Below are 26523 nucleotides of genomic sequence, written 5' to 3' on the forward strand. Positions count from 1 at the left end.
CGCTCACGGTCGGCATCCCTATCCGACGCCGGCGAAGAAGTGGCTAGCCAACTCGCCGAAGCTAACTTGGGTAGCCCCGATGCCCAACCAAGCGGTTCCCGACGCCGACCGCAAGGTAGGAAGAAGGCGGCGGCCGAACGACGTCGCGCCGCGACTCCATCTGCCCCTGCTCCCGAACCCGCACCCTATGTTCCACCTCCACCCCCGAACAACTCGTTGTGGGCCCTTTTGGCCCAACTCAATATGGCCGATAGGTCAACTATGACCCCCACGCAACTTCAAACGCACGAGTCCATGATATTGGGTCTCCAAAAATAATTGGGGTTGGTGCCGCCGGATGCGTAGTCTTCCTCGGGTTATATTAGCCAATAATTATGTAATTTTTAATTTTTAGGAGTTTAATTATGTAATTTTTAATTTTTAGTATTTTAATTATGTAATTTTTAATTTTTAGGATTTTAATTATGTCTTTTTATTTTATTTGTAATTTGTTATTTTTATTGTGGTTTTTTTAATGAATTTTAGTATTATGAAAATGTTTTTGTGTAATTGAATTTTATATTAATTGTGCTCGTCCTTGCGGAAGAGCACAGTTGTGGGTGTTGTGCTCTTGCCAGAGAGCAGGCATGAATAGTACCGCCCGGGCCCACAACCGTGCCGCTGGTAAGAGCACGGTTGTGGATGCTCTAACCCACATAAAATATCATTCTCTGAATTCACCAAAATTATATCACACTTACGTTAGTAAACATTCACAGAGAGTATGCAATTATAGTTTTCTTTTTATAAACATCATTTCTTATAAATTTCCTTGCAATGCAAAAAACTTGCTAATGGCATTGTCTTCATTAGCCAAATATTTTATTAAAATTTCCTATCATCATCGATGTTGCATATTCTTTAAGGATGAGCATAATGATAATTAATCTAGTAATTAAAAGATAATACTGTAGTAGTAAATAAATTGAGGTAATAGCTCAAACTAGCCCATCTCACTTGGCAAAATATTTTTTTTCCGATTTAGAGGAAGTAAAAGGGTATAGATGATTTACTTAAACAAGTAATAAGAAAAAAAAGTGATATAAAACTCATACAAGGACAATAAAGAAAGTTGTACTTTATCTATTCTATCAACTCCTATTCTTTTTTAAGATATCATGACATCTCACCTAAAGTGAGTTATTTTCTTATTTGAAAAAATATAACTCTTCATTCTAATCAATACTTATTTTCTTAAATAAGTAGTACCACTACTAGTAAACCACTACTAGTAATAAGGATATTGAAGCCATTTTAACATCAAAAGACTTATTTATCCTTTATTGTTTTTATCTTTCATGATAAATCGAAATTACTCCATCCATTTAATTAATTACCGCCCTAGCCTCCGTACTACACAGCTTAAATAAGGGTATCCACTATAGTGGCGGCGCGCCGGCCGCCCCCTTCCCGCCGTCGCCCTGCCGGATTATAGTAGGGAGGACGTTCGCCCCGAGGCGGACAAAATTTCCAGGGCGGAAGAGGCTTCGGCGTGTTTTGTGCGAGGACGCGCCGGTCCCCGATCGCCATGCCTATAGGCGCGCCAGCCGCCCCCTGCGAATTTTTTTTAAATTTTCTACATTTTTAGGGTTTAGAGTGAGATTGGAGAAGGGAGAAGGGAGAAGGAAGAAGAAGTAGTTAAGAATTTTGTATAATTAAAATGCAAAATTGGTTATAAAATTTCGGGGCTATTGGAAGTGTTCGCTTATAATGGCGGAAACCTTTTTTTTTGCGCGGACAAAAAAATTAGAGCTGTGAACAAAAAATGGGACGGAGCTATTGGGGATGTCCGCCTTACGATGGATACATACAATTTCCTCCGTCCTTCCCCACCTCCCTTTCTCTCGCTAACACCATATAAATACACACATTTTACATTTTACATTTTACATTTTACATTTTACATATACCTCGAAGCAGAAGCTAGCTCTACCACTAGCATCACAGCTCACCCTCTCCAGTGTACGGAAACCCTAGCTATTCCCTCTTAATTTAATATCCACACCAATAAAGCCTGCCTCTCTTCAACCATTTCTCCCCCTTTCACAAAAGCCTCCATTAATTCCTCCTTCCTCAGCTCCATCCTTTGTCTCACTCTTTTCTGCCTAAATTTTGACTTCGCACATGTTCATCCATCCCCAAATATTCCCCTTCCCATCCCAAAAAAGGATATAATTGAAATTGCGTGTGAAAGTTTAATTGCCGGTTGATGAAATCGAGGATAAGATGTTGATCGACGATTGCGAGGGGGTGTATTCTAGCAAGAGTTCGATGAGCAGCGACACGACGACGATTAGCCATTGCGCGAGCTTCAGCCGCCTCTCGTTCGAGATGCCGTCGAGCTCGCCGGAGCAGCAGGCGGCGCTGCGGCCGCACCGGTCTTCGGACTCCTCGTTCCTGGCGATTCGTTTGAAGCCGAATCTGAGCTTCCGCGACTTCAGCTTCGTGAGGCAGATCGGCAGCGGGGATATCGGGAGGGTTTACCTGTGCCGCCTCCGCGGCGGCGAGGAGGAAGGGCGGCTCTACGCGATGAAGGTGGTGGATAATGATGTCCTGGCGGTGAAGAAGAAGACGCAGAGGGCGGAGACGGAGCGGAAAATCATGCGAATGTTGGATCATCCGTTTCTGCCGACGCTGTTTGCGGAATTTGAAGCTTCGCATTTCTCCTGCATTGTTATGGAGTACTGCGCCGGCGGCGATTTGCATTCTCTGAGACATAAACAACCGAATAAACGCTTCTCTCTTAGCTCAGCTAGGTGAATCTCTCTCTCTCTCTCTCTATCCTTTCAATTTCATTATCATTACTTTATCTTCAAATCAATTTTAGCCGCAAATTTCCATATCTGGAATTTTCATTTTTCTTCAATTTCTGAAATCCGATCCTAATTTACCACAATTCTATCTATGTTCTTCAACAGGCAATCTAAAATAAAATTGCTAATTATTCCAATTGAAAATTTTTACAGGTTTTACGCCGCGGAGGTTCTCGTAGCATTAGAATACCTTCACATGCTAGGAATAATCTACAGAGATTTGAAGCCGGAAAATGTGCTGGTTAGATCCGACGGTCACATTATGCTAACCGACTTCGATCTCAGCCTCTGCTCCGACGCGACTCCTGCCGTCGAATCACCGGACTTCTCGCCGGACTCTCTCTCCTCGCCGCGGACGGCGGCTCCCCGCGCCTTCGCGCCGTTCTCATGCATCTCCGACCGGTTCTTCCGGTCGAGAAAAATCCAAACGCTCGCCGCGAACCGCCTCTTCGTGGCCGAACCTGTCTCGGCCAGGTCCTGCTCCTTCGTTGGGACGCACGAGTACGTGGCGCCTGAGGTGGCATCCGGTAGGTCCCACGGCAACGCCGTGGACTGGTGGGCCCTCGGAATCTTTATCTACGAGATGATCTACGGCCGAACCCCATTCGCCGGTGCAAACAACGAATCCACGCTGCGTAGCATCCTGAAAAACCCCCTCTCGTTCCCGTCCGACGCGCCGTGCAGTCAGAGTGAGTCCCACGCGCGGGATCTCATCGCGGGCCTGCTGGCGAAGGACCCGGCCCGGCGCCTTGGGTCCAAGCGCGGGGCGGCCGACGTGAAGACGCACCCGTTCTTCCGGGGGCTGAACTTCGCGCTGATACGGACGGTTACCCCACCGTCCGTGGCGGGGATGCGGAGGCAGAAGACGGCGCCGGTGGCGTGTCGACCGGCCTCGCCGTTTGGGGTGTTTTAGGCTTATTGCCATTAATTAGGTTAATTATGATAACTTAGTAGTACTATGTATTATTAGGCTGAAACAAAATTAAATGAGAAAAGGGAAAATTTGTATAGAAAGTTGATGTGAATTATGCGGCGATATTATAAGCTGTTGGAAGTTATTATGTCATTTTTGTGACAATTTAAGCGATGATAATTGGGTTTAAATTTAAAGTTTAAAGTGTTGATTATTTTAATTAGAATTATTGACTTTGATGAGTTAAATATATGCAAAAGCGAAGTATTTGAATATTAATTATATTATTGTATACGTGGTTCATTGAATTTATAGCTGTACATTCTGCCATCTCGAATATTTTATAGTTTGAATTTTGATATTTTATGCCAGCATGCCAGAGACATGAAATATCTGTGATGATCGATCAGGAAGTGGGAAATAAATTCGATTCGATATTATTTAATTTTCTGTGAGTTTCTATTTTACCTCTAGTATTTAATTTGTTAGGAATAATATAGTGTTGATAGCAACATCTTAATAGTCCGAAATGTCCATAAAAAACTAATCACCAAAAATCGCGTTTCTTTAAAATCTAAAGAATGGAAAAATGAATCATTATTTTCACGATAATTATGAGCTTTTATTTACTCATCTCTTCTTATATATTTATTTACAAATGTATTTATTGAGAAAATAAAATAAATTCATAGTTTTGGTTCATTGTTTTGAGCTTCCGTAAATGGGGTAAATGTACTAGTAACAAATAGCAAGAGACAAAAAAATTATGGGCAAAACAAATTTCACGAATAAGATTCCAAAATCCATTGCTTTATAAAAGGAAAAAATGTGTGGAGAAATTGTTACACACGTCGTGGCGAGCACAATGACCGATGATGAATTCTTTAAGTTGAACTCGTGAGATCAGACAAGGTGAATAAGGTCATTCGGCGCCGAAACTGTGAGGTAAACACAACTTTAAAGGGTTGCTACGAAGCTACTACAACATAATGTCAACAATAGCCTTAAATTCCGAATTTAATGAGATTTTCTAATTTTCATAGGATGACGGTGGGTGGGTCGACCCTCGACCCCACCTCGATTTGTCACTGTTCGGAGCTCCTCCATGATGCTCCGGCATGGGGACAGCGGGAATCGCCCGCCATGTGCCGCGTTTGGATCATGTCTTTAAACAACCGGAGAGCCTTCCCTGACGTCAATCTGGGCATTTTGTCTTTTACTATTATTACAATTATTCTTTTTCTCTTCTTTCAATTTGTTTAATTATTTTCTGTCCTCTTTCTTTGTCTCTAGAAGCAGTTGACTGATTGAATTTAATACTTTCTCCATTTCAGAACAAAATTTTATATCCCCACAATAGTATACAAAATATACTCCATTTATTCTTTTTTTATGAGTATATTTTTGAAGAAGATAGTTTTAAAACTTTAGATAATGGAAATTTGGCATGAGATTCCCGAAATAATTATGCTATTATTTGGTAAATTAAGAAAATAAAGTGAATATAAATTAGAAAATTTTGGAAGTTAGGAATTTGACAACACATGGGAAGCCCAGGTGGCCACCTGCCCACCAGGCAGCCCCATCACACCCTTTTAACCCACTGTCCCTTTCACACGACAACGTGGGGCCCACTAACCCAACACCACCTGACCTACCCCTCTCTCCTACGTGGCACCCATGTTTTGCCACGTGGTTAGTGTGTTTAATTACTTAGTAGAGTTGACAGTAATCTTTGTTTCTGAATTTTTAATAGGGATTAAGACTATTTCACTGTTTTTTGAAAATTAAATAGTACTTCCTCCGTCCCGGATAATTCATCTTACTTTGACCGGGCACGGGTTTTAAGAAATGTAATGAAAAGTGAGTTGAAAAAGTTAGTGGAATGTGTGTCCTACTTTTATAAATTAGTTTTATAGTAAAATGTGAATATGAATGCGTTAGTGGAATATGAGGTCCACTATAAAAAATAGTAAAAGTGAAATGGAACAAATTATGTGGGACGGACCGAAATGGAAAAATGAGACAAATTATCCGGGACGGAGGGAGTAATTTATAAACGATGAGATAAAAGTTAATTTTTGTTGAAGTATATTAATTTGAACATGAGAGAGTTTAACTTGAAAGCTATGAGACATGAGGTTAAAGGGTATCCAACAATTTAAACTTTAATTACATATTTATATTTGAATTTTGCATGTAATTATAAGGCATTGACGCAGTTGATCACTGCTTCTGTCTCAATATGAGCGAGGTTTAGTTTTTGATATCTCCTACCTCACTCATTCTCTAGATTTTTATAAACTCTGTTTTTATCATGAAAAACAAATTCTGACTCGTTTTTTTGATTTTTTTGACGATGCATACTTTTTCACCCCAACACTACTCTTATCGATAACAACTTTATATATCTCTACTTTCTATCCTTCATCTTTGAATATTCCTCTTTCTTTACTGGTCGACACCAAAAATGCTAACTTTGCTACCTATTGATGTCTTTATTGCAAAAAATGTTCTAAAACTATGATGTTATGAAATGTAGTAGGATAATTATCCTAGAACATGCGAGTCTTTTTTATATTTTGGATTTTATATAGAAGATTTTTCAATACTTATATTACAATTTTTGTTTTTATTATTGTTGTTCAAGAAGAAAAGAAAAGACTATCGAATGATGAAGATATGACTCCATTAATAGATTGGCCTCTTTTCTCTCACATGGTGACAAAAAAAAATAGCGACTTCGGTCCTCTAACATCAAAATCCTAACTTTGTTACTTATTGATGTCCTTCATTACCACAAATATTCTAAAACATTATGCTATGATAAAATGTAGGGTAATTATAGTAGAACATGTGACTCTTTTATATGTTTTGGATTTTATACAAGATTTATAAATATGCGTTGATCTTATAACTATCGATTTTGTTTTTATTGTCGTTGATAAAGAAAACGAAAAGACTGTTGAATGATGAAGATATGGCTCCATTAGTAGATTAGCATCTTTACCTCAATAAAGCCAATTCCTTTTTATATGCTTTTCTTTTTCTCATGGCTCATAATTCAGAATTGTGGCCCTCGAAATAATTTAAAAACTTATATCAATTATCCTTTGCTTTTATCATGCATCAATTATTAATAAGTCCGTTACACATATAATTTTAAGTCATACCCAAATCAATATATTCATCCATTAATTGACACATTTCTTTTGAACAATTAGAGTTTAGAAAGTGCTACTATTAAAAATAGGTAAGTCAAAAACAAATAAAATAGGAGAGGTTAGAATGAATATTTTTTGTGTAAAAAAAAGAAGTATACTTGATCGACTATTACATTTAATCGTGATTGCATTTATAATTTCAATGGTAATCACTATTGTTTTAGCAAAGAATAAAAAGAAGATTAACCTTCCCAAATAAAGAAGATATTACTATAGGTAAAAGGAAAAATCATCGAACAAAATAGATGTGGAGTTGACTTAGACTTTGAATATAAGTATTAAGAGCGACCAAGATATTGGTGGGAACTTGAAATACGATAAAATCGATAGAGTGGTTGGCTCATGTAACATGAGAAACTAGTACTTTTTAGAATAATTTTATATGGTTTCATGTGATGTTTCCAAAGCTTAATTATTCCATCTCTCGGTTATCTAATCCACGTTCCACATTAATCGGTTGTTTGGATAGATTTTGAAGAAATTACAGAAAAACGAGCATATTTATTTAATAATGACTCTAGCATGTTCAAATTCGCACATATGTTAAAGAAAATTTTCAAATGAAACATGAACTTGACCTTCAATTTTCTAATCAGGACACATGTAAATGATAAAAATTCGTTAACGATATGATATTATCTTTATTAATTCGACATGATAATACTATAATAACGTAAAGAGCTTAACAAACAATACAGAATGATGCAGACATGTAGTGGATGAAATATGATCCAACAGTATAATAGTAATTGTCATACTAGTAAAATTAAGAAATGGAAGTGAAATATGAAATGTGTAAAAATAAGATCATAAGCCAGACATGTAAAGCATTGAAAAATATAAATAATTAGTACAATATTAGTAATTAATTATTCATAGACAATTATCATACCCAAAATCAGTGTTTTGAAAACCGGTCCGGACTGGCCGATCGGACCGGTTTGGCCGCTAACCGGTGCACAGTCCGATCCGGTTTACCACTTTAAACTGCCGGAAGGTTGAGCCGTTTTGGACCGGATGAACCAGGCGGTTCGATCGGGACCGCCATCCGGTTGAATCGGTTTTTTAAAATTTTCAATGATTTCACCAAAATTTGAGGCCAATGGGATTCAAACCATAGACCTCATGTGTATAAGTCAACTCCATTACTACTCCACCACTTCAATTTTTGTGATATAACAATAACTTTAGTTATTCTTATAATCAATGAATAAATTGATTAATTAGTTATGACTAATTGTAAATAAAATATGTTAATTATATATTTGTTATTTAATAAACTTTAATAGTAATTTATTACACTAAATTTGAATATTGTCATATATATATATAATAAATCAAATATAAAATTTAATATATTAGGTGCATATTTATATAACTATATTTATATTTCACTAAAATTTAATTATACTTATCCATAATTAAGTTTAATAATATTTATTATTCACTAAATTATATATTTATATATGAATTTGATCAAAACTACATTTTATTATATAATAAATTTGATGTATTTATATAATATATATTTAATTATATATTTGCTATAGTAAAATGGTCCGACCAGTGATTGCAGGGGCGTAGCTAGCCTACGTCTAGATGGGGCAATTGCCCCTCCTCACCCCACTCATCCTTCTATATTTTGGTACAAATTTCCAAATATATATCAATTTATTCACTAAATGCCCCTTTATTAAAATTCATAAAATTACCCTGGATATAATTTTGCCCCCTGCGTCATGATTTTCTAGCTACGCCCTTGAGTGGTTGGACCGGTCTAATCAGTTGAACCGTGAACCAGTAGCTTCGCCGATTCGCTTGCCGGTCCGGTTTTCAAATCATTGCCCAAAATCCATTGAGAATGTAACGTAACAAAATTCGTAGAATGTACAGGTCCTCAACGTAGTGTTGTACAACCGGTCCCTACTGAAAAAGCTCTAGCTGGACCACGTCAGCTCTTAAATCTACTGTGGGCCCATGGGTCCCCAAACGACGCCGTACTCAGGAGAGAGAAATTTGAAAGAGGATGTCACGTGAAGTACATTGTGCTTGGTAACTTGTGCCTAGTTAGGAAGGACTTGACTTACGTTGCCTATGAACCCAAAATTAATCTGCTACTGCGACAATATTGTGTGGTGCAATGGGGCAGAGCATTTACTGTGTTTATCACTTTTCAGTTATATTGTCTTATTATTGTCAATTCCTCTTGTCACTTCTAAAATACTCAATCAAATTTAAAGTTGGGCCTCAAGTTAAATTCCTACCTGTTCTGTTCATAGTAATTTTAAAAATCAGCCTTAAACATTTTTCTCGATTTTGTATAATGAAATATTCTGATTTTTATTAATAATATGTTGTTGATTTGAAGTATATTTATTTCAAATTAATAATGTGGTTGCATATTTTTCTATATAGTATTTTTTTAAAATGATACTCCATCCATTCCAATTAAGTTGGTATAAAACTTTTGGGCACGAAGATTAAGAAATTGTGTTGAATAGATTATATGAAAGTAAAATAAAATAGGAAAGAGAAAAAAGTATGAGAGATAAAGATAGAGTAAAGTAGATGATGAAATAAAGTAAGAGTGATTGGATGTTATGTTTTTTGTCGAAAAGGAAAATGACTCAACTTTGTTGGGACGTCCCAAAAAGAAATACGACTCAATTTAGTTGGGACGGAGGGAGTAAAATTTAAAGTTGTATCCTTGTAGAATTTTTTGAACATCACGATAGGTAAAGTTCACTCAAATTCGATCCCCAAAATTGAGAAAAAGTTAAGATTTATATTTTTAAAGCCAATTATGGAAGTTGCAAGATTAATCAAAGTTCATGATTTTTATAGCAATTTCCTCTATATGAATTATACTACTTATTATTTTCGTTTTGAGTTAATCAGGTCATTTCAATTCAGCTTTACAAGATTTTAGAAATCAATGTTTTAATGAGTTAAATGAAAATAATTAAAGTAGAAAATAATATACAATAAATATATAAAAATACAAAAAATAAAAAATTGTTTATTTTTGTGAAAGAGGAAATAACTCGATTAACGTGAATCATCCCAAAAAAAAATACGAATTGATTTGGAATAAAGATTAAACAACAATATTGGATTGGTTGGTTAGTAATACAAATAGGATCGCGTACAATTCATCAAACAAGATAATAGTAAAATACAATACGAGATAATAAAAAAATAAAAATAAAGTTTGTCAATAAGTAAACTAATCATAGATGAGCATGCGATAGATTAATTACCTACACAAAAAGTGAAGATGCTTATCTTGAAATATAAGGCCCCTTAGTATTTTCATCTCTCAAGACCAGAAATAGTAAGAACCAGCAAAACCTCCACAAACATCATATTAATAGATGTCAGCATTGAAGCAATCGAATATGTTGAGCCTTTTTTGGTACGATGGAATGAAATGTTATTCCTAAGTTCATTATAGTCATTTGCTAAGTTCATTCCATTCCACCCTCATATCATTACATCATACCAAGAAAGGCCTTAGAGTTCCCGCAAATTTGATAATCCCCAAAAAATTTCTTCGGGGTCTTCGAGTAGAACATCAATATCACTGGTACCGTCGGAAGGGAGCTTCAGATGTTTTACTTGCTCACAAGTCACAACATCTTTTACCTAGAGCTCCTTCTAGATCAAGACCATAGCATCTCCGAAGGTCGAGTGACAGCCATTGAGAATGGCTTCCAGTCCCTCATTCTTCGTCTCCAGTGCCCAAAGTCTGAGATGGCACAGATTATGCATGGTTTTTCCAATTGCAACACCATACCGAACGGAGAATCTTACACCATCATCGAGGTCATCCTCCTCTTCTGACTGCTCACAACAAAATTCGTTATATGTAAATGATTTCAACATGGGGCATGAGGTGCCGATGGTTTCAAAATCTATGATATCGAATTCTGGCATTATAATATAGTGTAACTCTTCCAGTTGTGTGAATTTTTTTATTGCATCGGTCCAAGCAACATCATCCCTTCCGAAATACCTTTCAAGTGTAAGGCATCGAAGCTGACTTGATCTGTCAAGGGAGTATAAAATACACCATATCAGTGATTATGGGAATAGAACGAATGGGAAACCCACAAAAGCATAGGAGTAACAATGAGAGCGAAACATTCACATGATAAACTCAAAATCCATAATGTTGAATCATGTATGTATATGTAAACACACACAAGATACTTATCTTAAAATAAATCATCACACAAGCTTGAAATTCACATAAACAGTGATAAGCTACTGTTTATTAAGCTTTTCTCAACCTACACCTGATCACCTCCACCCCATCTCCATGTATGAATAACCAGAATAAATATTGTGAATAGAGGAAGCAGAAGACATGGCAAAGAAAGTTGAAAAACAGAGATACACATTTCCCATCTTGTTAATATATTCATCCAACAAGATAAAAAGACAAGTTCGACCTCTTTTTTTGCACATCCTCAAAAGCGTTAACTAGAACCATTGCCTCACAACATGAAAGTGACAAATATACAACCAAAAATCAAACTTTTAATGTTTAGCAAAACTTTTATTAGTAGTACTCTTTGTCTGATACCACAAGCATTGCAAATTCAAAACTGAAAACACAATCCTTACTAATCATCAATCAGCATGTTCTAACCTGCCAAAATTAGTTTAAGCACTCTTAAAACAATTTCTAAAAGCTGATTTTAATACTTTGACTCAAGTCATATACAAAACACACACACACACATTACTAAACTTTCTGTCATTCACAGCCTCATTAGACAATAATCATTCCACTAAAATCAACTTTCAAAACTCAGCATCAACAAAATTAAAGCAGAAAAAATGAAAGCAATAATAGAGCAGAGAATGTTGGTAACGAAGGAAGGAATTATACCGCTCGGCGACGTAGTTTAGAATCCCATCTTCTGCTTCCAAATAGGCAAGCTTTAGCTCGAGCAATTGTCCCTGGCTACGATCCACAGCGCTACGCCAAATGATATCAAAATCCACTGCGCTACGAATGTTATCAAAATCGTCGGATTGCTGGCAACGTCGATAGTCCAAATCGATAACGCGCCATATGGCGGGATTCTTGCAGACTCTCCACCATGTACTACACACCAGCATCGCACTCACAATTATCTCCTCGGCATCCAACCTTTGCAGGATATTCGCCGTCAAATCCTCCGGCAGTTCGATCGATGGAGGCGGCGAAGGTGCGGCTGCCGGCGCCGGAATTGGATATTCAGCTCTGTTTGATTTCCTTCTCTTGCTGAACATTTTCGGAATCTAGGGTTCCGTTTTGAAATGCGCGGGATTTTGGGGTTTGCCTGGTTAATTGAGTCAAATTTTATTGAATTATAAATTTTCAAATGTTTGATCTATATAATTAAAAAAAACTACTGGCCAACTAAACCGGTTCCAAATGGTTGGAGTTTCTACTAATTTTATAGCTCAAACTGGACTAGGCACCGATTCGTGGCCAAACTGGTTCCAAATGGTTGGAGTTTCTACTAATTTTATAGCGCAAACTGGACTAGGCACCGATTCGTGGCCAAACCGGTTCCAAATGGTTGGAGTTTCTACTAATTTTATAGCGCAAACTGGACTAGGCATCGATTGGTGGCCAAACCGGTCAGACTGGCCATACCCAATATCAAAACGCTGTGACATGTAGACATATTGATATAATGACGGGGCAATTTTTAGCAATTCATTATTCGGCAGAAAGAGGGTTTTAATGCAAGCCCTGACCGGGCTGGTGAACAAACATGGACCATAATGATAAGTTAAATAGGCTACTTAACCATAATAACTTATGAGTAAATACATAACTCATATAAAATGTTTTACATTTGTTTTATATTAGTACAAAAAGTTTAAAGTTTATGTGAATCATACAAAAAGTTTAATTCGTGTTTAATGTAGTACATTCCGTCATTTTTATTTAAATGACATCAACTCTTTATATATCTGAAGTACAAAATGTTAGTATATGATTGTGTCATGTTAGTATAATAAGATGTTTCATTTGAAATTCACTTTAGATTTAGTTGTTTTGGTTTATTATATATCTGAAGTACAAAATGTTACTATATGATTGTTTTGGTACAAAAAATTTCATCATTATTTTATTGTTGGTGCACCACATAAGTACAAAGTTAACACGGTTAAATAAAAATAATAAAATGTACTAAATTGAAATACGAATAAAATTTTTTATATGATTTATGTAAACCTTAAATTTTTTGGTACTAAACTCATGTAAAATTCATTTAAATTCTTTTTCTTGATATAACTTGCAAAGTAAACAGGCCTAATTAGACGCATGTCAAGGGCATTCTTGTCATTCCAGTTCTTCTCTGGTTTGTTAACAAACATTTTTACTATCACTGTTTGAAAAATGTAAGGAAATGTGGGCTTAAGACACAGGAAGAAGCAAACATGTTGGTCTATATAGTATATATATATATGTCGTTTCTTTGACAAATCCCAAACAAAAAAGAAGAAAACTTTGACAAAGCAAGAGGGGCTCTCCATAGAAGAACCAGCTCCCAATAATGCCCAAAATTTGTAGAGACAATAATGGTACAAGCATATACACACGAGCATATCTACATCAAGGTTCCAGCTTCAGTGACACCACCCGAGACTGCCTGTTGCGTTTCGCAGCCTTCACAAACACCACCGACAGACAAGCCGGTGCCCACCATGGCCGTCGTACCTTTTGCTCCCCTTTCAAGCAGGCAACTGTGATAAAAATCAGTCAAGATTTGCAATTTCACAACAATTAAAACCCAAGACGACATAGTGAGGAACGAGATAGATAATAACATAACCAAAACAACCAAATCTAAAGTGGATTTCAGATGAAAAATGTTGAAGCCTTACTAGCACAGCTTATATATATTGATTATCATCCATCACATTTAGCACGCATCAATACAACGAATGATCATGAGAATACCTACAGATTGTGATATAAACTCTCACATGTCACTCTAACGTCGTTTCTAGATTCCCATCCAATTGGTATGTTAATAAATGGAGAAACAGCATTCATATTTCATTCCTGTGTCCATAGATTGAAATCTAAACTATAAAATACAACCAAACAAGACACCATTGATTTGACAAGCAAGCAGCACATTGCAGCTTAACATGAGTTTTAGAGAACAATATCACACACAGAGGGAGGGAGATGAACCTTTTATTCGCCTCAGCTCCTTGCACAATGTTATAAAATCCCCCCATTTCATGTGGCACTTCCGTATGAATCGGAGGATCTGTTCAGTCGTAAACATTGACATCCCTTCCAAATACTCTCCAGTGACCCCATTTTCTTTGAATATTTCACGATAGTTACCAAGATTTATTTCTTCCAACCACAGCCCAACATCCTACAAAGCAGAGTCATACAAATTGAAAATCTGCTTTGTTCAACAATACTTCAATTCCCTACTTTGTTTTTTTCTCATTTGATTCCACCAAAAGACACATGCTTAGCAAAGTATATTAATTAGTAATGGCGGTTTTATGACTTTTGTAGTTCGAAACAAGTTGGAAAGGTTCGAAAAGTGTAGTCATATGCAAAAATCTGAACAGTTAAAGGCTTTAACGTGGTATTAATGGATTTGATAAAGGAAAGAGGAAAGGTTTCAGATGAATCAATATAGAGCGGATATTCAATCCACCAATATCACAAAATAGGTCAAATTCAGAGTAATGGATATGAATTGCATTTTAGAAATGTACTCATCCAGACATTTATTATAATGGTTTCCATCTTCCGGGCCAATAATCCAAAGGAAAACTACAAGATCGAAAACCTAGTTGTCTTTACTCCAAGCTGTGTAAAAACAAACATACTTCAGTTTTTGATGGCCTAAAGTTGATGCAAAAACCTGGGTTAGGAATCAAAAAGGGCCTCAGCACAATTATTTACATGCCGATGCAACAAGATAATGACATAACATGATACAATGATGGTAGATAGAAAAATCCAAAGAGAAAGCACAGTATCACTGACTGTGTGTAGCTCCACGCCACTTCCACGACAACTGAAATGACTAACAAGCATCTAGGGCCACATTGCCAGGCGTAATGTACATACACGTGAAGTCCTAATTGCATGTCTAAAAGCACACATAAATTTAGCTATGTTGGGCTACACATATCAGATCAGCAACCAGTAACCAACAAAACTTATCTACAAGGCAAGTATCCCTGAACAGGGGAGAGTAGAAGTGACCAGCTCCTTGCTTCATCAACCTCATTCGAGAAACCACTAGCACGGTTCTTTTTGGCACGATTCGAAAAATTACCAATTTCGTTGCTGCAAAAGGAATATGAAAAATCCATTCATAATCTGAATTGCATTTCCATAGAGGCTCTTTTCGCCGAGTCATTTTCTCTAAGGCTGGTGTCTATGTATCCAAGATCCCATATTTTTAAGCAGACACAGCCTTCACACCCGAGTAACATACTGATATCCAACACCCCCATTACTGAAACAGCTAACAGAGGAGGGCTCACAATCAGCTCATAAATTAGCCCAAAATCAAATGGTTATTTGGTGGCTCATTCAATCACTGGAAATTCAAACCCAAATTCCCACATTAGGCAGAGGCAAGAACCAAAATATTAAAACTACTACCACTCTCACTAAAATTAAATTACATCTGAATTATCACAAAACCTCCCTCACAATAACCAAATAGCAGAATTTCACCAACAGTAACACATAAACTTAAACAAAATCATTAAAAAATAAGAACTTGAGCAAGAAAGCCCAAGATCCAAAGAAGAGATTCACAAAAAATAGGAAAAACAAGAAAACAAATTGAAGAATTACCTCAACAGTCCAAATAAAGAAATCCAGAGGCTCCGGCTTCTCTTTTTCTTTGCTCATGTCGCAGAAGAAAGAAAAATATCCAAGGCCCTTCTTCCAACAAAAAAGAGAAAAAACCTAAAATTTCAATTGGGAAAATTTCAGATCATAGCAGTAAATAACTTTTTATCAACTTCGCATACAGTTGGTGTCAATAATTGCAAAGGGGCAAATCCAAACCTTTGAATAATATGGAGCAATCAAGGGCTCAGATTTCTACATTTGCTGATGAGTCTTTAAAGTGAATGAGAAAGAGGAGAAGGAGGAGGAGAGACTGAGCTAAAACACTTAAAAACTAGCTCTTGTTTTTGTTCTTGTCAAATCACATTTTACCCAATTTTGCTGCTTGACTTTGAGGCCATCCACGATAGGAATAGCCCAGCCACAAACTCACATCATCAACACTAAAAATCCTCCTGCCACATCATCAAAACAAGCAAATAGCGCAGCCATAGCCTAGCCATAGCCTAGCCACATCACTCAAAATTATATAAAACAAATAATTAACAATCACACAAAATACAAAATTAAATTTACCACACACATACGGGAAAATTCAATAATAATATTAAAAATTTAAAAAGTACATTAATTAAAAAGTACATTAATTAAAATTAAAATAACATTACAACATCTTCATTAATGAGTTTGTCCCACATCGAAAGTAGAATATAAAACATTCAAGGATGTATCTATAAAAGAGAAACAACCAAGAATGAGTTTGTCCCACATCGAAAGTGGAACATAAAACATTCACGGATGTCTCTATAAAAGAGAAACAACCAAGAATGAGTTTCATAAAAAAACATTAAATAAAAAAATTAAAAAAACCACTGGGCGATGCGCTCGGCGATCAAGAGCGCTGCAATAGCGCCGAGCGGATCGCCCAGCGCACCGCCTAGCGCCGTGAAACCGCCGAGCGCTCGGCGGTTTTTAATTCCGAAAGAACCGCCCAGCCGACCGCCTAGCGCCGGCGCTCGGCTAGGCGGTGCGCTAGGCGCCATTGCAGATGGCCTTACAGTATATTCTTTTACTAGTACCTTATTTTTAATTTAAATTACTAAAAATGAAAAATATGTTTAACCTTGGAATTGAATGGTTTATTAATTGTGGATGCGACAAAACTTTTTCTTTGATAGGATAAGATAAACAACTAAAATGCTGTATTTTATTTGGCATAATTGGTGGAGATTTTGAGTTTGTTATTGTACGAATAAGCTATAGTGTAATTTAAAAAAATTCCATAACTTATTCTAAATGTGTGTATCATACTAATCTATGAGTGGAGTTTAACCAACATATTCAAAAAGTCCAAGTTTCTCCTTGTTAGAAAAAAAGATTGAGGATTTAATGTTTTTGGGAGAAGGGTAGTTTTATGAAATTATAGTATTATATTTTGTGAATGCAGAAAGCTAAAAACAAAGAGAAAAATAATTTGAAGGAAATATTTAATTGAGTAAGACTCTTATCCTACAAGAGATTGTGTCAATTGTATGATTGAAGCATTGGAAGGCTAGGCTACATCAGGCCCAATAACTTTTCCTTGCTGATTCATCATAACCAAACTTTTGAATTAATTCAGTTTTTGTGTATGCTCTAAGACATAATCCCACTTATACATGCAGATAATGCAATAGGTGTTCTGTTTGAACAGCAAAAGCAGAATATTAAAATTGAAAGCATATAGATTCAGAGTCATAAGCTGTATGTTGTTACTAAAAAAAGACAGAAAGAATCCATGAGATATACCAAGCAAAAAAGGGGAGATGCAATGAAACCTCCAAAATGCTGTCTTACAACTTGAAATCAACTAGCAACACAAACGCCTACTAAAATGTTAGGAGTGGTATTTGTCCATATAGATATTAGCCAAAATCGATAGAAGAAACCTTTACCGTCTACCATGGCTCTTCCGGAGCCAAACCATTTACCGTAACACCTACATAAAAAGTGAAGACATATCTTGAAATCTCAGGCACCTTAGCATTTTCATCTAAAAAGGTTTGAAATCATAAGAACCAGCAAATCCTCCACAACCATCATCATCAGACGAATCAGGCATGCAGAAATCTACCAAATTCGATGATTTAATGACATCCCAACTTTCATATCCGGGATCTTCAAGCAAATCAGGATCACTAGTGTTACCGTCAGTAGGGAGTATCAGATCTTTTATTTGCTCAATACATCTGTTAAACAGAGCTTCATCTAGATCAACACCAGAGCATCTTCGAAGATCGAGTGATTCAAGGTGGGGGCAGCCATCGATAATCGCTTCCACTCCCTTGTTCCTCATATACAGGTCCCAAAGTCTGAGATGGCGCAGATTAGGCATGCTTTGTCCAATCGCAATAGCATGCTTAGTGCAGAAATTGTCAAAAGCCTCATCTTCTGGAAATAATGGATGCTCATAACAATGTTCGTTATATGTAAATGATTTCAACATGGGGCAAGAGATGCCAATGGATGCAAATTGTTTGGGAGTGAGTGGTGGCATCCTGATAAGGTGCAACTCTTCCAGTTGTGGGAGTTTTTTCATTATATCAGTCAAAGCAGTTTCCATTTGCTCATACCCTGCGAGTGTAAGACATCTGAGCTGACTTGATCTGTCAAACGAGCAGAATATAAGACCATATCAGTGATTATGGGTAAAGAAAGAACTGAAAACAACAAAATAGAGGTTCTAAAAGCAAGAATCACCACACCGGGAATATTTAGGTTGTCCAAACAGCAGTAACACACTAACACTGGAGCAAAACATTCACATAACAAATTGAAAATCCAAATTGTTAAAGAATCATGTGTAGATGTATACACGCACATCATACTTATTCTAAAATCAACATAATATCATCATACAAGCTTGAAAATTCACATAAACAGTGATGAGCTACTTATTTACAAAGCTTTTCTCAACCTCCACCCCATTGCGATGTACAAATAACCAGATAAAATAATGAGAATAGATGTGGCAGAAGACATAGCAAAAAACAGAAATACACATTTCCCATCTCGTTAACATATTCATCCAACAAGATAAAACCACAAGTGCTAAGTATAGCCTCTTTTATGCGAATACGACTGTGCATCCTTAGAAGCATTAACTAGATCTCATTGCCTCACAACATGAAAATGACAATTATACACCAAAATATCATTGTTTAGCAAGAATTCTAAAGCTCTCTCTATAAGACTGTATGATACAAGCATTAGAGCATCCGCAGCGGTGGCGGTTGGCGCCACCGCCGTCCGTGCCAGCGGCAAGGCGAAGGACCGCCACCGCTGCAACCGCGCCGCTGGCACGGCGCTGCTCGATGTATCGAGCACGTCCGTGCCAGCGGACGCACACGTGGCGGTCTCCCATTCGCCAACGGCATAGCCGTTGGTTTCAAACATTTTTTTATTTTTTATTTTTTAAAAATCGGATTTTTATTAAAAAAATCGATAAAAAATAAAAAAAAAAAAATTTCACTTCCCCAAAAAATTATATCCGTTAATAACCGTTTTTCCCCACTTTTTAATTTTTTTTTTATTTTTTTTACCCCAAAAATACACACTTTCATCTATAAATACCCCCAATTTCACTCCAAAAAATTCACACTTTCACTACACAATTCTCATCATCAATCTCTCATATCCATTTTCATCTTCCTCTCACACCCTACAACACCACTATGTCCGGTAACGACGACAACTCCAAAAACAATTGGGGTTGGTGCCGCCGGATGCGTAGTCTTCCTCGGGTTATATTAGCCAATAATTATGTAATTTTTAATTTTTAGGAGTTTAATTATGTAATTTTTAATTTTTAGTATTTTAATTATGTAATTTTTAATTTTTAGGATTTTAATTATGTCTTTTTATTTTATTTGTAATTTGTTATTTTTATTGTGGTTTTTTAATGAATTTTAGTATTATGAAAATGTTTTTGTGTAATTGAATTTTATATTAATTGTGCTCGTCCTTGCGGAAGAGCACAGTTGTGGGTGTTGTGCTCTTGCCAGAGAGCAGGCATGAATAGTACCGCCCGGGCCCACAACCGTGTCGCTGGCAAGAGCACGGTTGTGGATGCTCTTACTAATTCAAAAATTGAAACCACAATCCTTACTAACATCATGTTCTAACCTGCCAAAGTTAGTTCAAGCACTTAGCAAATCTGATTTCAACTAAAATACTTATTAAAGACTTCATCATGTTCTAATCTGACTTTATATAAAAATTAATCTCCCAGAAATTCTGCAAATCACACAAAATTAAAGCACAAAAAATGAAAGCATTACTAAGCACATAAACGGAGCAGAGATTCATGCGTAGCAAAGGAAGGAATAATACCTCTCGGCCGCGTAGTTTAGAAACCCAAACTCTTCATCCAAATTGATAACCTTTAGCTCGATCAACTGTCCCTGGCTACGATTCACAGCGCCGCGGCAAATGAGCTCGAATTCTAATACGTCGTGGGAATCGCAACGTCGATAGTCCAAATCAATAACGCGCCACATGGCGGGATTTTTGCAGACTCTCCGCCATGTACTGCACACCAGCTGCTCGATCCCCAGTCTCTGTTCCGCGTGCAACCTTTGCAGGATATTCGCCGTCAATTCCTCCGGCAGTTCGATCCACGGAGGTGCGGCGGAGTAATCCGGCGCCTTCGACATGCCGAATTTGGACTTCCTTTTCAACTTTTTCGAATTTTAGGGTTAGGTCATCCGCATTCCGTCTCTTACCCGTCTAATCTCTTCCATATTCATTGTCCCACGGTACTTTTCATCGTATCTCTCAACTAAGAGACAACACCTGCATAGCTCAATCTCTTAACGGTCTCTTAGCCATCACATTTCTTAACTATTCATTCAATTTTATTTTTTATTTTTATTTTCAACAAATTCAATTAATAAAAACACGCTTCGTTAAATAAAATTACAGCTTAAAATTCTAAAAAATAAAAAAATATATAATTAAAATCCTAAAAAATAAAAATACATAATTTAAAATCTTTAGCCCACTCTCTCTAAATTCAAAATCTCCTTCCTGCTTCGATTTTCTTCTAGCGATTCTTCCATTATTCGACGCATTTGCTCAAATGGATCTATGAATGGATTAAATTTGGGAGAAGAATAATGTTATGAGATGAAGAATATAGTGTTTGAGTAAGAATAGAGAGTTTTTTTGTGGTGGATTAATTTGTGGGAATGATTTGATATTTATAGAAGTGATTGAGAGTTTAAAAAATACATAAAAAATAAAAAAATTGTAAGAAACGGCTATAAACGGCTAGCATATTTTTGGGATTTTTTTATTTTTCGAATTTTTCATGAATTTTAAAAAAACAAAAAAAACATTTTCAACCGAAATAAACGACGCTCACTCACGGGCCCGCGAATGGGCGTCATGGACAAACCAACGCTCGCCACGTGGCCAACGCGCGTGGCGAGCTGTCTCGCGCGCTGCCTCTCCGCGGCGAGACAAGGGACGGGCTGGGGACGAGACAGAGCCCGCATCGAGACGCGATTCAGGTGCTCTGAAGATGATTCAATTTTATGTGATGTAAACATACGAAGAAGGTTGATTATTAGTATGCCTTTTTTCAAAAAATTAACTCCTTTATAAGGGAGAAAGTTACAATTAATATGAAGAGGGCTAAAATTCGACACCTCATGCAATAATGTCTAAGCTTATTGTCGATAGGAGAAATGCTCTAACTGATTATTAGTATGCCTTCGGTCTATATAGTTTGCCGCTTGAATCCATATAGTTTTGATAGTTTATCACAACAATGACCTTTATATAGTCCGTGAGCATTAATCATGAGACTTTTATTTTATTTTGTGAGACTCGGATTTTATTTGATTAATTATGGTGTAAGGAGGTCTACTGGATACATGATAATCATAATAAAATAAGTAGTTAATTAATTTAACATTATGAAAGTAACAACTCTCTCTCCCACAAAAAAACTCACAAATAATTTAAACCGTAGGTCTTCGACGTGGATTTGCCACTCTAACTTCTTTTTCATGTCTGTCTCTCTTGCTCGTCTGGATGGATATTTTACTTTATCGGTACAACGGAATATTATTTATTTTGAATTGTATATATTTTCGGCAAAGGTCATTCCCATACCTAAGGATAATCTCACTCAACAACTATCATTCATCCAACTTGAATAGAGTGTGTATCAATACATCCTAGATATATAGTTCACTTTCTCCATAAACAACCACTAAATATAACTGCTAAAGTGAGAAATCTGAGAATGATCTCTTATTTGCTCAAAACATCTTTCGCCTGAATCCCCTTGCAGAACAAGATAACAACTTCGAGGTGGAGGCATCCTTTGAGAATCGGATCAAGTCCCTCCTTACCAGACTGGAAATATTCAGAAAGTCGGTTTCCAATTGCTACAGCCTGACATGAAAACTCCACATCCAGGCACCAGCAGCTTGTACATGTAAAAGAGGCCAACATAGGGCAAGATATGCCAATGGTTTCACAATCTATGGGATCCATAGTTGTTGATATGATAAGATGCAACTCCTCCAATAGTGGAAGTTTTTTTATTGCCTCAGCCAAAGCTTTTGATGTTGGATTACAGTATACAAGTGTCATGCTCCGGTAGATCGATCCATCGAGGCGGTGGTGGCACGGCTGAGGGTGATGAAGAGACAGCCACGTTGGTGCTCTTTCCCTTGGTCAACATCTTCAGTATTTAGAGCATCTCCAGTAAGACTGGACATCAAATAGCCCTCAAATAGCCTTCACACTGCCACATCATCAGCACTACAATTCTCCTGCCACATCAGCTTGCCACATCAATTGGACATCAAATAGCCCTCACATAGCCTTCACACTACCTATCCACATCACTAATAACAATTATATAATTTAATTTACACTCGTGTCAACATACAGAATTTAATTTACGAGACAAATATTATAAATTCGAATAATAATATTAAAATTTAAAAAGTACATTAATTTTAAAAAAATACATTTAAAAAAATTACATTAAAAAAATTACATAAATTTGCATAAAAACTAACGCCTTGCAATCCTCCGCGCCCACAACTCTTCAACTAAATCCTTTTGCAGTCGAATATGAGCCTCCGTCTGACGCATGTCGGCATGTGCTTGGAGGAGGGCTTCTTCATCGTGAGGTACCCCACCTCGTACGTTGGCGGTGGTGACGTCGTGGCTTGGACCTGCTTCATTATCGTCGGTGGCCCAATCAGTCAGTTGTACACCTTCATCTTCGACGATCATGTTGTGCATGATAATACAGGCGTACATTATATCAGCAATGCAGTCGACATGCCACAAACGCGTTGGTCCCTTAACTGCAGCCCATCGAGCTTGAAGCACACCAAATGCGCGCTCTACGTCCTTTCGCGCCGACTCCTGCCGCGTCGCAAAGTAGGCCTTCTTCGGATCTGATGCGCACCGGATCTTCTTCACAAAGACGGGCCACCTAGGGTATATCCCATCCGCCAAGTAGTAGCCCATATCATGCTGGTTGCCGTTGGCGACAAAACTGATGGCCGGACCGACGCCCTGGCACTGCTCGTTGAAAAGGGGCGACGAGTTGAGGACGTTTAGGTCGTTGTTCGAACCGGCTATCCCAAAATATGCATGCCAAATCCACAGCCGGTAATCAGCTACGGTCTCGAGGATCATCGTGGGATTTTTTCCCTTGTAGCCGGTCGTGTAAAACCCCTTCCAGGCAGCGGAACAGTTCTTCCACTCCCAATGCATACAATCTATGCTGCCTAACATTCCCGGGAACCCATGCTGATCCCCGTGCATCCGCAGCAGATTCCGGCAATCTTCGGGGGTAGGCTTTCGGAGATACTGATCACCGAATACTTCGATCACGCCCTGACAGAAATACTTCATACAATCGATGGCAGTCGTCTCACCGATGTGGAGGTATTCGTCCCACATGTCTGCCGCGGTGCCGTAGGCCAACTGCCTGATTGCCGCAGTGCACTTTTGAATAGGGGTGTGGCCGGGTCTGCCAGCCGCATCGTGCCTGAAGCGGAAATACAGATATCGCTGCTCCAAAGCGTTAACAATACGCATAAACAAGTCCCGCCTCATCCTAAAACGACGCCTGAAATGGTTGGCGTCAAAACGCGGCTCCTCTGCGAAGTAATCTGTTAACAGGCCCTGATGTGCAGCTTCATGATCACGATGCACCACTTGTCGACGGTGGACAACTGGTCGTGGGCGAGGTGCCGCCGGCTGCATATAACTCTGCATCCATCGATCAACCTCACGGCTCGTATAGGCATCTAGCTCTTCATTCATCATACGCTCGTACTCATCCGCATCCCCACCACTACCACCGGCATTACTCATTTCTTAAATTGATCTTGTACAGAAAATAAGGTAGAGAGAGAGTACTCGTTAAAACAAGTGGTGCGAATGATAATGACGTTCAAAGCGCGTATATATAGTGTTTTCAAAAGAAAAAAAATAAAAAATAAAATCCGACGTCGGTTTGACGCCGATCCGGAACCCACAATGGCGGCGTGAGGATCGGCGTCGGAACCGGCGTCATCGCGCGAATCGGCATGGCCACGCCGATTTTGACGCCGATTTCGCCGACGCCGGTTCCAATGGTTCGGCGTCAGACCGGCGTCGGCGAAAAATCGGCGTCGCGATGCCGACGCTGGTTATTGGAGATGCTCTTAGGGGTCAGTTGAATATCTATATCTTGGTGTGCTTGTGTATATATATTGGTGGTGGGGTAAAGAATAATTAATTAATACATTGTTTTCAAAATTGAAATAAGAGGCTCCTCGTTAACTGACCATACCTATTCCTGATTTCAGTTACAATTCATACATTAGACAAATTGAATAAATGAGTTTGTGATTACAAGGTTAATTAATAAAGATTCTAGAATGAAGTGAAGACTCATACGGCGTCACTTAATTATCTAGTGTGATCAGGCTCTTTTATTTTCCCTCCATCACAACTAAATTAACTCAAAACTTTTAGACACAAAGATTAAAAAATTATATTAAAAAATAGGAGAGAAAAGTAAAGTAGGAAATATAAAGAGAGAGTAAAGTAGGTGATATATTAAAGTAAGAGTAATTAGATGTTTTGCTTTTTGTCAAAAAATAGGAAATAACTCAAAGTAGTCGGGACATCCCAAAAAGAAATACGACTCAACTTAGTTAAGACGAATGAAAAACTAATATACAAATATTTTTAAAAATTTTACTATTTTTATTCTATAAACTTTAAATTTAACGTATAATATCACGAATTTAAATAGTTTTTCTAACTTGCAATAAAATATAATCACGTTAAAATGATATGGATAACTATATCTAGCTTTTAAGTAGTATTACGTCTACGTTGAGTGTCACCTAAGTATTACTTTCCCAAATATGTTTGATTTTTGATTTAAGGAAAAAATCAGACAAATTTGATGTTAAGTATTTACATTCAAAAATTTAAATTTTGGGAAAAACTAACACTTAACCCTAAATAATAATATAAAGATTATTTGCTCCGTTTCAAATAAAATAAAAATATACTACATCCGCTTATCAGACCCAAGTTGAACAGACGTTCATAAATGAAAAGAGGCTGATTAGTAATCTCATTAGAGCATCTCCAGTGGGCGGATGTCCCACTAGGACATCCACTAGGACATCCCAAAAACACCTCCTGCCACGTCACTAGGACTTCCCATCCCACTGCCACGTCACTAGGACATCCCCTGCACAATCCGCCCTTCCCATCGCTCTTCCCACTAGGACATCCCGCAATAAAAAAAATCACAATAATTTAATTACATAAAAACGGAATTATAATTTTGACACAGAATAAAAACTGAATTATAATTTTAATTACATAAAAACTGAATTTAATTACATAAAAAAAATAAATAAAAAAATTAATTACGGGACGTCCGACCCGGACGTCCTACCCTCGCCACAGTGGCGGACGTCCGCCCGCCCGTTGCCCGCATGTCCGAGGACACCCGACGTCCTCACGGGACGTCCGTATCCGATCATCGACGCCACAATGGCGGACGTCCCGGTCGCCCGTCGGCACGTCCGACCGGACGTCCGCCATTGGAGATGCTCTTAGAAGAGGTGCATGAGTGCATCCTTTATAGTCTCTGAACCGTTATTAATTAAAAATATATAGGAATAAGAAGGGTCATGAGCATTGTATATATATACATACACACGACCATGATATACATCTTACCCTTAAAATAAAAAAATGTTGAGCATGGGAAAGAAATCAGAATCCAGCACACAGGCGGCCTCTTCATTCTCAGCTATGCTTCCGCCTCCGCCGCCATGGACCAAACTGCCCGAGGATTTGACTGCGAATATCCTCCAAAGGTTGCACACCGAAGAGATACTGGAGAGTGCGCAGAAAGTGTGTGGTACATGGTGGAGAGTCTGCAAGAATCCTGCCATGTGGCGCGTCATTGATTTGGATATTCGGCGTCCTGCTGCCCGCAATTTGCAGAAAAGTTGCAGTTGCATTCCCAACGACTACGACAAGGATCTCTGTTATTGCGCAGTCAACAAATTTGAGTACATTTGCCGTTGTGCAGTGGACCGTAGCCAGGGACAATTGGTTGAGCTAAAGCTTGCCAGTTTTGAAGTG

General features: G+C 37.7%; 4 protein-coding genes across 5 annotated transcripts; 1 reads left to right on the forward strand and 3 right to left on the reverse strand.

Annotated features, from left to right (window-relative positions):
- The first annotated feature begins 1950 nt into the window (after positions 1-1950).
- Positions 1951-3956, forward strand: LOC121753549 (protein kinase PINOID-like). Its single transcript, XM_042148754.1, has 2 exons — positions 1951-2795; positions 3006-3956. Exons 1-2 carry the CDS (start codon positions 2266-2268, stop codon positions 3763-3765), a joined length of 1290 nt encoding a protein of 429 aa, XP_042004688.1. The 5' UTR covers positions 1951-2265; the 3' UTR covers positions 3766-3956.
- Positions 3957-10211: 6255 nt separating this feature from the next.
- Positions 10212-12318, reverse strand: LOC121755076 (putative F-box/LRR-repeat protein 23). Its single transcript, XM_042150357.1, has 2 exons — positions 11887-12318; positions 10212-11037 (listed from the first exon to the last, which is right to left on the reverse strand). The coding sequence occupies exons 1-2, from the start codon at positions 12270-12272 to the stop codon at positions 10647-10649; spliced, it is 777 nt and encodes a 258-aa protein (XP_042006291.1). The 5' UTR covers positions 12273-12318; the 3' UTR covers positions 10212-10646.
- Positions 12319-13427: 1109 nt separating this feature from the next.
- On the reverse strand, positions 13428-16199 carry LOC121753656. 2 transcript variants are annotated; one of them, XM_042148890.1, is made up of 4 exons: positions 16063-16199; positions 15847-15960; positions 14200-14392; positions 13428-13742 (listed from the first exon to the last, which is right to left on the reverse strand). In XM_042148890.1, exons 2-4 carry the CDS (start codon positions 15901-15903, stop codon positions 13612-13614), a joined length of 381 nt encoding a protein of 126 aa, XP_042004824.1. In that variant the 5' UTR covers positions 15904-15960; positions 16063-16199; the 3' UTR covers positions 13428-13611. The 2 variants fall into 2 exon arrangements, with proteins under 2 accessions (XP_042004824.1, XP_042004823.1); XM_042148889.1 differs by lacking the exon at positions 16063-16199 and adding an exon at positions 15317-15583 and having other exon boundaries at positions 15847-15966.
- A 1429-nt stretch (positions 16200-17628) lies between these two features.
- On the reverse strand, positions 17629-20601 carry LOC121753924 (putative F-box/LRR-repeat protein 23). The gene is made up of 2 exons (XM_042149217.1): positions 20215-20601; positions 17629-18488 (listed from the first exon to the last, which is right to left on the reverse strand). Exons 1-2 carry the CDS (start codon positions 20535-20537, stop codon positions 17876-17878), a joined length of 936 nt encoding a protein of 311 aa, XP_042005151.1. The 5' UTR covers positions 20538-20601; the 3' UTR covers positions 17629-17875.
- Between the last annotated feature and the right edge of the window lie 5922 nt (positions 20602-26523).

Source organism: Salvia splendens, chromosome 11, assembly GCF_004379255.2.
Source record: "Salvia splendens isolate huo1 chromosome 11, SspV2, whole genome shotgun sequence".
NCBI lineage: Eukaryota > Viridiplantae > Streptophyta > Magnoliopsida > Lamiales > Lamiaceae > Salvia > Salvia splendens.